General features: G+C 37.2%; 2 protein-coding genes across 2 annotated transcripts; both read left to right on the forward strand.

The window, feature by feature from the left end:
- Positions 1 to 485: 485 nt before the first annotated feature.
- LOC145821332 (protein FAR1-RELATED SEQUENCE 5-like) lies at positions 486 to 1,400 on the forward strand. The gene has a single exon (XM_082917840.1). The coding sequence runs from the start codon at positions 486 to 488 to the stop codon at positions 1,398 to 1,400; it is 915 nt and encodes a 304-aa protein (XP_082773966.1).
- A 99-nt stretch (positions 1,401 to 1,499) lies between these two features.
- On the forward strand, positions 1,500 to 2,553 carry LOC145821333 (uncharacterized). Its single transcript, XM_082917841.1, has 2 exons — positions 1,500 to 1,943; positions 2,443 to 2,553. The coding sequence occupies exons 1-2, from the start codon at positions 1,500 to 1,502 to the stop codon at positions 2,551 to 2,553; spliced, it is 555 nt and encodes a 184-aa protein (XP_082773967.1).
- Positions 2,554 to 12,349: the final 9,796 nt, after the last annotated feature.

A 12,349-nucleotide genomic window follows, 5' to 3' on the forward strand; every position in this document is an offset into this window, starting at 1 on the left:
GCATGTACGATTATTTATGGCGACTATAAATTCAAAATGGTATTTTTTTAAGGCAATGTTTTAATTTTTACAAATAGAAGATTGATTTATGGGCATTTACATTTTCAAATACTGGCCTGTTTGGTGTTACTAGTAACAGCTTCTATTCAATGGTTAAAAAGCTTTTTGGAACAACAATGATAAAATAATAAAATTTTACTACCTCCCCTTCACAATGTCGATGTAGCTGATGATACTGGTATGTCACTTCAGGCATCACATGATCTTATTAGCGCTTTAGCAGGGGGGAAGGAATTTGTAGGGTTCACACGAGAGGACCAAAAAACCTACTTGCGTGCAAAAAGGCAACGAAACTTGCAATATGGTGAAGCAGGAAGTTTGTTGAGATATTTCCAACAACAAGCCATTGAAAATCCATATTTTTTCTTTGCATTTCAGTTGGATGTTGATGAGATGATTACTAACATTTTTGGGATGATCATCAGATGATTACAAATTTTGGCATTTTCGGTGATGTTGTGTCATTTGACACAGCATTCCGAACAAACAAAGAGTACCGTCCACTTGCTTTATTTACTGGCTTTAACCACTTCAGAATGACTGTGATTTTTGGTGCTGCATTATTATATGATGAAACTACAACATCATTTGAGTGGTTATTTGAAACTTTCTTGCATGCAATGTCAGGAAAAATGCCTGTTAGTTTTTTCACAGATCAAGATCAGGCAATGGCTAAGGCAATTTCTAAAATCATGCCCAAGGTATTTCATGGATTATGCACTTTTCACCTAATGCAAAATGCTTTGAAGCATTTAGGCTACTTATTCAAGGGTGGTTTAAAATTTGGTTGTGATTTCAAAACTTGCATTTTTGGGTATGAGGATGAGCATGAGTTGGTTGAAGCTTGGGATTCTTTAATTCATAAATATAACTTGCAAGAGAACTTATGGATAAAGAAGACTTGGGAACTTAGAGCGAAGTGGGCGCATGTGTATATGAAGTTGGTATATACTGCAAGAATGCGAAGCACTCAGCTTAGTGAAAGCTTGAATGCAAAATTGAAGAGGCATTTAAAAGTTGACCATAACATTGTTCAATTTTTTACACACTTCAATCGAGTTGTTATGGATAAGCGGTATGAAGAAGTAAAAGCCATATACGATTTGAGACAACGATTGCTGAGAATAAAGTTGAAAATGTCTCCCATGTTAATTCAAGTTGCTAAGTTGTATACCCCTCCTATCTTTGACTTATTTCATAATGAGTTAGACACATCCCTTTATTGTCAAGTGAAGCGATGTCATGCGTTAGGAAGAGAAGTAACGTATGTGATTGGCTTATATGGAGAGGATAGAGAGTATATTGTGAAATGTAATGTGGAAGTTAATGAGTCGAGATGAGACAATATTTGTCAAGAAACTCATTACACTTGTCAAAAATTTGAGAGTTTTGGAATTTTATGTGGTCATGCAATTAAGGTGCTTGATAGAATGAATATTATGGAAATTCCTGAAAGGTATATATTAGGTCGATGGAGACTAGATACGAAGGATTGTGCAATTGAGGAAACAGTTACAGTGGTTGAGAATGACCCTAAGTTTGTGATAGCAGCACGCTACAGAGATCTGTGTCCTAGAATGGTAAAACTAGTAGCTCGATCATCTGAATACAAACCTACCTATCAATTAGTTGATGAAACTCTTAAGGATTTGTGTGCAAAGGTAGACAATATGATGACTTCATTAGACAGCTCAAGCGCTTCTGGTAGTGGAGGCAATATTGAAGTGTGTACCAAAGAATTTGTAGTTGATCCAAACTTTGCACGATCTAAGGGCTTAAAAAAGAAAGAGGGCGGACACAATGGTGGGAGTAGATTCAAACCTTGGCATGAGAAGACTACTAAGAGAACAAAAGTTGTTTCGCAACCTACCCGCCTTACTCAGGTATTGAATTTACCAAAGTACTTGATTTCAAATTGGCTAGATTTATTTTTAAATTTTGCAATGTACTGATAAATATTTTACAACCTCTTTAGAGTATTAGACAGTCAAGCGACGCTAGAAATATTCAAAATTCATCTTCAAACCACACACCGGTGAAATCTTATTCTTTTTATTGAAATCATTTTACTTAAGTACATAATGATCGTAAAACTACTAACAACATTTTATGGACTAGGATGTTGAGGTACCCTATTGACCACAACTAATGAATTCTGGATATAATCTGCTCATGCATGATGTTAATTTTGCATGCCCGCCAACTTATCCACTATCTACGCCTTTGTCTACCCAAGCATCGTACAATCCACAAAGTTCTTAGGTGTGTAATATACTTGTTTGCAATCTAGATTTTTGTTTTTACATATATATGTGTATTTATTTCCAATGCATTTTCTTATATCTTTCTTCTTTTTTTTTTTTTTTTTTTTTTTTTTTGCAGGGATTAGGGTTTGATCTAGCAGAGCACAGTCCCATGGTGGCTGAGTCAGTCTTTCGTAATAATAGTTTGTTTGTTTTTTTCAATCATTCGGAACCACCCCTGCAAAATTGAAATGTAAACATTATCTAGTGGGCCACCCTTTTGCTTTATTTTTGAGCATCAAATTGTGCATATTGAATATGGATTCAAGGTTTATTTAAGGAGAAACCATTGTTATTGTGTTTTATTTTATTTGTGTTTGATATGGATCCAAGGTTTATTTAAGCAGAAACCACCACTATTATTGTGTAGATTGGAATTTTTTTTTTTTAAGATGGAAAGGATTTTTTATTTTATTTTATACGCTTTATGGTGGCTATAGCTAATTGTAATTTTTTTTTAATGCTGGAATACAGATTGTAATAATAGTAGATTGTAAATTTCTTTTTATGGTGGAATACAGATTGTAATACTAGCAGGTTGTAATTTTTTTTTTTTTATGCTGGAATACAGATTGTAATACTAGCAGGTTGTAAATTTTTTTTTTATGCTGGAATAAAGATGGCAATAAATACAATATTTGTCCGTAATACTCATAGGATGTTTGAGTAGCACAGTGGTTGAAGCGTGTTTTGCACCCCAGCTTGCCTGGGTTCTAACCCTCTGAGCAGCCAAACAATTTTTTTTTTTATTTTTATTTAATGCCGAAACGACGTCGTTTCAACTCACAGTAGTAACTGCTGTGAGTTGGGCGCAGCAATACCCCCGGATCCAAATACCATGTACATAAATAATACCGATCCTGAAACATCCAGAAGGCCTGCATATCCATATGCCACTAAGACCAACCTTATTCCATTTTCCTTTAATTTCATTTCCAGTTCATATATGCTACTCAATTCATGAGTTAAATTCATTATCTTTCAACAATCAAAATGAGACTACAACTCAATGATTTTCCAATTATGAAAAACTCACATAAACACTTCAAACCGGTCATTTTACAGATATTTCGTCCGAAGGAATCGACACCCATTTATATATAAAATTTCGGGTCTTTCACCTAGGACACTCTGGCCAACTTGCTTTAAATGGAGTCCATTCCCTTTCTCCTCCCAAACAAATATACGTATGCAATGTATTTATAAACATAATCACATATGGAGTACATCCCCTTTCTCCTCCCAATAAACATACATATACAATGTATCTATAACATGGTCATATTCAATGACACCAACAACGGATTAGAATTAAATCGCCTAATCTTCATGTAATTTCTACAACAATCATAGTTATCCTCCACCGATAGCCCAATGCAATTATTTCTAAAGAGATATTCAATATCAAAATAAATAGTTTATTCAAAACTTCCATAGGTGAGATAATACATATCTAATATCACCATTTATAATCACAACCTTCCAATTTCACGTTTTCAATGTTAATCCCAATTATTTATGCAAAATAATAATTTAATCAAAATTAGGGCAGAATCCCCCTTTCACTAAATATCAACCCAAACATCAAAATCAACTATTTTGGTACAACATGATCTTATATTCAAGCCTCATACTTGTTTACCTCATATTCATCAAAACCCTTTTTTCATTTCACACCCAAATCCTAGATTTGTCCAAACCACAACTAAATCTCATCATTTGCCGACTTTGGGCCATAGCTAACCTCTTCCGAATGAGAACCACTTTCTCGGTTGTCTCTCTAACAATTTCCGGACCCAGTAACGGTGCGTCACCCATTTCAGCCTAACAAACCGGTGATCTACAAGGTCAGCCATACAAGGCCTCAAATGGTGCCATCCCAATAATAGCTTGATAACTATTGTTATAGGTGAACTCAGCCAACGATAAGTGCTTCTCCCAAGGCCCCTTAAAATCAAGGATACAAGCTCTAAGCATGTCCTCCAAAATCTGAATGGTACGTTCCGACTGTCCATCGGCTTGAGGATGATAAGCGGTGTTAAAAGTCAACTTAGTTCCCAACGCCTCTTGAAGGCATTGCCATAACCGGGCAGTAAAACGAGGATCCCTATCCGACACAATAGTCACAGGGACTCCATGAAGTCGAACTATCTCTCTAATGTACAACTCTGCCAAGCGTTCAACCGAGTCACTGGTGCACATCGGAATGAAATGGGTAGACTTAGTCAACCTATCAACAATCACCCAAACGGCGTCATTGCCTCGTTGTGTTCTAGGAAGCCAAACTACAAAATCCATGGTAACACGCTCCCATTTCCACTCGGCTATTAGTAAAGGTTGTAACAAACCCGCTGGTCTCTGATGCTCGGCCTTTACTTGTTGACAAGTAAGGAACTTTGATACAAACACAACCATATCCTTTTTCATACCTCTCCACCAAAACTGGCGACTAAGATCATGATACATCTTTGTGCCTCCCGGATGTACCGCAAGGCGCGAATGATGAAACTCTCGAAGTACTTCCTCTCGACAAGACTCCGGTATAAACAAAAGGTCACGGTATCTCACACTTTGGTCGGGATACACAGCCAAACCTCTTTCTACCTTCCCATTGGAAATCTTCTCTCGGAAGGACTCCACCTCAAGGTCACCTTTTTGTGCTTCCAACACTCGATTCACAAGTGTAGGTTATACAACTACTGAAAACAAAGCTGCAGACTCAACATACTGGCCCAAATGCAAGTAAAACTCATTAAGAGTACCCAACATTTCCCATTCTCGGATGGCGATAGAAGCTACACTGCTAACTGGCTCTCTATTCAAAGTATCGGTCACAACATTAGCCTTCCCGGGATGATAATGCAACTTAAAATCATAATCCTTTATGAATTCCATCCACCTCCTCTGTCTCAAATTCAAGTCTTTCTGTGTAAACAGATATTTCAGACTCTTGTGATCAGAGAACACTTCAAATTTCTTACCATACAGATAGTACCTCCAGATCTTCAAGGCAAATATCATTGCTGCTAACTCTAAGTCATGGGTGGGATAATTTCTCTCATATGTTTTCAACTGCCGTGAGTCATAGGCTACTACTTTACCCTCTTGCATCAATACATAACCTAGGCATTCTCGTAAAGCATCGCAATAAACTGAATAACCCAAACCCCTCTCTGGTATAATCAATATTGGAGCAGTGGTGAGTGTAATCTTAAGCTCTTGGAACGACTTCTCACAAGTCTCACTCCACACAAATTTGATTTCTTTCCTCGTCAACTCAATCAAAGGTGAAGCTAGTCTAGAGAAATCTTTCGCAAACCGACGGTAATACCTGGCCAACCCCAAGAAACTACGAATCTCGAAAGCATTCTTAGGTTGTACCCAATCTTGCACTGCCTCTCTCTTGGATGAATCTACAGTCACCCCTTCCCTTAATACTACAAGCCCTAGGAATTTAACCTCTTCTAGCCAAAAGTCGCATTTCCCAAACTTAGCATACAACTTATGGGCTCTAAGTAACTCAAGTACTACTCGTAAATGTTCCTCATGCTCCTCCTCAAAAGGTGAATAAATCAAAATGTCGTCCACAAAGACAACCACAAAACAATCTAAGAATTCACGAAAGATCCGATTCATTAAATTCATAAACATAGCTGGAGCATTAGTTAGCCCAAAAGGCGTTACAAGAAACTCATAATAGCCATACCGCATACGGAATGCCGTCTTCGAGATATCCTTCTCCCTTACTCTCAACTGATGATAACCCGATCTCAGGTTTATCTTAGAGAAAAAACAAGACCCCTTCAACTGATCAAACAGATCATCTATACGAGGCATAGGGTACTTATTCTTAATAGTAACCCAGTTCAACTTTCGATAATCAATACAAAGTCGTAATGCTCTATCTTTATTTTTAACAAAGAGAGTCGGCTCTCCCCAAGGTAAAGTACTAGAGTGAATAAAACCCTTATCTAACAATTCTTAGAGTTGAATTTTCAACTCACTCAATTCAGCAGGTGCAAATCTATATGAAGCCATAGAAACCGGTGCCGTACTGTGCCAGGCACTAAATCAATAGAGAACTCGATCTCTCTGTGAGACGGTAAACTGACAAGATCCTCGAAAAAAACATCCGAGTATTCACAAACTACCCTCAACAATTCAACCCGAATTTCATCATACTCACTACTCAAAAAGCTAGCAATGAGACAACTAAGTTCACTCCGCCCATGCGGATCATATACCGATGATAAGGCTCTATCCACCCAGTCCCCCAAGAAATAAAAGCAATCGCCACTCAAGGTACATACAGTAACTTTCTGATGATAGCAATCTATAACCGTCCGGTATGACGATAACCAGACTATACCCAATATGACATCAAAACTAAGCATGTCAATCAATACAAATTCAAAAGGTAATCGACGACCAGCAACCTTGATGTCACAACCCCGACATCCTGGTCTCAAAACAGTCTGACCACCAACAGGTGCCTCTACACAAATAGGAGATACTAACTGTGCCAACTCCAAACCCAAAACTGATGCAAACGTATACGAAATAAAAGAATGTGATGCACACGTATCAATCAACACATTAGTAACTGAATTACAAAACATAAAGGTACCTCTCACTACAGAAGGATCAGGTACAAGATCTGGCCCTACAACTGTATACATACATCCAGTAGGCCTCTGTTCAACCTGCTCACCCCTCGGAGTATAAGCCTGATGCACAGACTGAGCCGAAGAGACTCTCTAATTGGCCCTTGAGGCCTGTGCTGACTATGCTGGCTGGTGACTCTGTGTCTGTCTTGAACCAGATGCACCAGGTGTACCACCCAACTGTGGGCAAAACCTCTTCAGGTGCCTCGCTTGCCCGCACTGATAACAAGTGAGCGGCTGGCCTTTTCCCTGACTCTGGCTTTGAAAACGAGCCAAAGATGATGCTGCTCGCTGTCCTCCTCCTCTTTGAGGACAAGCTGGAGACTGGTGGCCCAACTGACCACACTTAAAGCAAGTAAAATCACCCTACCCACCTCTCCCAAAACCTGAACTCGGTATTGGAAAAGTGGACCTCAACTGAGTTCCCTGGGACTGTTGAGGATATGAACCCCTCTGCCTCTTACTGTCTCCTTGACTATCCTGACTCCTCCTGGAGCCCCTCATCATTTCATCTTCTGCTTGCATAATAGTTTCAAGGTGGGCTGCAGACTGCACAAGGCGCCCATAATCTCTAACCATGAAACTGACCACTCGAAACATGAGTCCGGTCCTCAATTTCTTCTCAAACCCCAGACAGCGACGTTCCTCAGTCGCCACTAACTCAAGTGTAAACCTGGATAGACTAGTAAAGGTGGCCTCAAACTCTGCCACTGGTGTATTCAATTGCTTGAGCTGACAGAACCGATCCCTCAACTTCTCCCTAACAGTGGGAGGCAAAAATTTCTCTTGAAAGGCGTCAACAAATGCCTCCTAAGTCCCTCTAAATGCGCCCCAACACATACTTTCACCACTGCCCTGCATCCCCCTTTAACTGGAAAGACGCCAAGGTCACTTTCAACTGATCATCCTCGATGCCAAGCATCTCGAATGTCTTCGCTAACTGTTCAAGCCACTCATCAACCTTTAGTGGCTCCTTAGGGTCACCCAAAAACTCATCTGAATTCGACCGGAAGAACTTTCTCTTCAGAAAAGACGGCCCTGCTTCAGCTACATAGGCCTGGACTTGATTCTCAGCCCTGAGAATGTCCATGGATTCCCTCAATGCTCCTACCATCTCGCGGACTAAGGCGACCATGGCCTACTAACCTACTGGCTCGGCCACGTTGGCCTGACCAACTCCCTCCTCCTACGTCAGAATTTCATCCGGTACAGGCATCTCCTGCCTCCTAGGCCAACCACGCCCACCACCACGTCCTCGTCCTGACATCCTAATAAGGTAACAAAGGATTAGCACATTCACAAATGTGTCGAAGCTATTTCACTCGCGTCCTAATACATTGGACAATTGTAATTCACTCCACATAAGCACATAAGCACATAATCACATAAGTACTAACGAATTTCATTTCCGGATAATGACCGTCCCGTGGCGTTGCTAGAGTTCCAGTTAGAAACGACAGTGATCAAGTGCCTTTCCAACAGGACTCCCAGAAACCTATAGAATCAATCAATATCCTAGAAACTAAATTCTATACCCATATAGTCACATAAGCATGTTATCATATAAGCACATAACATCATATATAAGTCTCTAACAAGCGAGACAAACCCATTGTGATACTAACCACTTCCTACGTACCTAAAGTATTCAAAGCCGGTATGCTCTGATACCAAGTTGTCATGCCCCCAAAATAATACAATAAAGATAACTCATATGCGGAATAAATATGAGAAACAACATACTTTCATATATCAGAGTTCACTGTTTAACAACCAGTTAAATGCCATGTAGGCTTACATATTTTCAAGGCATTGCTTGGTTACACAAATTGAGTCTCGCTTATTATATCTTAAGCACTTGGCTTTACAAATAACAAACATACACACATAAGGCATAATTAAGAAGCTCTTGCTTCCCAAAACTCCATCCACGCTATTGCCTTGGAGGAAGCATCTCACCTGTACCTGAAAATGGTATTCCCATGTAGGGTGAGCCAACAGCCCAGTGGAAATAATCGAACGCAATTTATGAGGTTTAGCAAAGGTATAAATACCACGTACATAAACAATACCGATCCTGAAACATCCACAAGACCTGCATATCCATATGCCACTAAGACCAAACTTATTCCATTTTCCTTTAATTTCATTTCTAGTTCATATATGCTACTCAATTCATGAGTTAAATTCGTTATCTTTCAACAATCAAAATAAGACTACAACTCAATGATTTTCCAATTATTCAAAACTCACAGAAACACTTCAAACCTGCCATTTTACAGATATTTCATCTGAAGGAATCGGCACCCATTTATATATAAAATTTTGGGTCTTTCACCCAAGACACTTCGGCCAACTTGCTTTAAATGGAGTCCATCCCCTTTCTCCTTCCAAACAAATATACATATGCAATGTATTTATAATCATAATCACATATGGTGTACATCCCATTTCTCCTCCCAATAAACATACATAGACAATGTTATCTATAACATGGTCATATTCAATGACACCAATAATGGATTAGCATTAAATCACCTAATCTTCATGTAATTTCTACAACAATCATAGCTATCCTCCACCGATAGCCCAATGCAATTATTTCTAAAGAAATGTTCAATATCAAAATAAATAGTTTATTCAAAACTTACATAGGTGAGATAATACATGTCCAATATCACCATTTATAATCACAACTTTCCAATTTCACGTTTGCAATGTTAATCCCAATTATTTATGCAAAATAATAATTTAATCAAAATTAGGGCAGAATCCCCCTTTCACCAAATATCAACCCAAATACCAAAATCAACTATTTTGGCACAACATGATCTTATATTCAAGCCTCATACTCGTTTACCTCATATTCATCAAAACCCTTCTTCTCATTTCACACCCAAATCTTAAATTTGTCCAAACCACAACCAAATCTCATCATCTATACACAATAGCAAATAACTAAGCTAAAAACTATATTAGAGTGTAGAAAATCCCTACCTCAAGTTTTGAAGAGAGATCTGAGATGAAACCTCAAAATCTACGGTGTCGAAACTCGATCTCCACCGCACACAATGAAGCCCTCGAGGTGATAACCAACTTTGGTGAAGAACTTAAGCCTAAATCACAATGGATTTGGAGAAATCAAAGAGATAAGATGACTTCTAGAGAAAGAATCTCTAGACCTGAAAATTTGGAGAGTTTTAGAGAGAAAGGGGGCTGCAAAAAGTGATCTGAAACCCTAATTTATAGACTGATATAACAAGGTCGCTCGAGCGTGAAATACACTTTCACGTAAGCAATTTCGAATGCATTTTGCATTTTTGCTTTCGACGAGCTGATCGGGCAGCTTGACCCCCAAAGTTGACCAGGTCAAAATCGGGATCGCTACAGAAACCAAACACACTGATTAGTTTTCTGAACATGAAAGTAAAATTTTACTTTATTTCAAAGTAAAATTTTACAGTGTTGTTGAATGTTTGTCTTTGCTTTCTGAACTAAGAGTAAAATTTTACTCTTATTTCAGAGTAAAATTATAGTTTAAAAGATAGTATACATTACACATTACTTTTCTTAACATGAAAGTAAAATTTTACTCCCATTCAGAGTAAAAATTTTTACTGTATTTTAGAGTAAAATTTACTCTGAATTGAAAGTAAAATTTTACTGTGTTGTTGAATGTTTTTTTTATGCAAGTTTTAGATTTGTTTTCCGAATTGAAAGTAAAATTTTACTTTATTGTAGAGCAAAATTTTACTTTAAAGTATGTGAGTCCTATAAGAAAATATTTTCAACGTGCACAAAAATTTACAACAATACATAAAGTCCTTATTACTCATAATGCAATCTTTGTGCAACAATAATATAACACCATAACTACATATATTACCAAGAGACAAAATATAAACTGTATAATTATATTCTATCCATAACAACGTTCTGTAACAATATTCCATCCTAATCCATAATAATTATAACCTATATCATTGTTACTTTTTTTGCATTCTTTCACCTACAATTACTTTTTCAGCATTCTTTTATTTACAAAAAGAAAAATTACATTCATCATTCACATCAGATACAAAAAAAGTAGTTCCCAAAAGTCATCCACATCGTCGTCTTTGAGGTCTTGTTATTTGGCTATTTTTCTTTTGAGGTTGAACTATTCCTCACTCTATGCTTTTAGAGAATCATTCAAAAATTAATGAACTATTGATGCTTGGAAATTATTAATTTTATCCTCTTCCATGGACTTTGCAATAAGCTCATCTCTCATGATTTGACGCATGATACAACATACATAATTCCACAATAAACACTGTTAATAGAAATCAAAATCTTGTTAGATTTACTCAATTTTGAAAACTACCAATTCAAGCATGTAGTAGTATGAAATATTTACGATGTTGGGCGTTGTTGTGGACTATCTTTCACTGAAACCAAGTTTGCAAACTTTCTTGTAACTCTCTTCCATTCTCACAAACATTGTAATGAAACAGTAAATTTTCCAATCACTTAAACTCAATATAAATTCATAAACCTCATCCCTTCTATCAATCACAACACTGGTTAGACACCATGTGACAGTACCCCAGACCAACCAATAACTTCTTGGAGAAGAGAAAACACTAAACACACTCTATAGCTTCCCTCTCCCCTTTCTCTTCTCCGATAAAAAAAATTGAAACAGATTGTTCACAAACACAATATGAAATCAGAGGATCGAAAAAGTAATCAATACTTCATTATTAATTAGAATCAAAGACCCTAAGGATTTGTAAAATCTAGAATGGCATGGTTACCCTACTCATTTTTTTACTACAAATTGGATTTCTATTTCTTTTTGGACTTTCAACAAGCATGTAGAGTGCCTTGAAAAAAAAAAAAAAAAAAACCCACAAATAAAAAATCAGAGATGAGTGAAGGAATCAACTCTAAAAAAATTAAACAAACAAAATCCCCTCCAAAAAAAAAATACTATTTAAATAGTAATCACAAACATATATATACATACATAGAGACGATCACAAAAAACGACACACAGATATCGACATTCCCTTTTTTTTATCTTCTTTTGGAAATTTTTGAAGATTTGAAAAGATAACAATAATCAAGCAATTTCTCACAAATTTCAAACGATCTAAAACAAAGCAAAAAAAAAAATCTCAACTAATTTCAAGAAGATAATTTCAAAAAAAATAAATATCTGGAAGCGATTTGAAGTTACTTGATTATTGTCCTCTGCTGAGTCTTCCTCAAGGGTTTGTGAGATGGATTTGAATTACAATTTGAAATCCATCTTCATCAGAATCACAATTTGAATCA

The sequence above is a fragment of the Camellia sinensis genome, chromosome 3 (assembly GCF_055761805.1).
Source record: "Camellia sinensis isolate YWXY chromosome 3, ASM5576180v1, whole genome shotgun sequence".
NCBI classification, from domain to species: domain Eukaryota; kingdom Viridiplantae; phylum Streptophyta; class Magnoliopsida; order Ericales; family Theaceae; genus Camellia; species Camellia sinensis.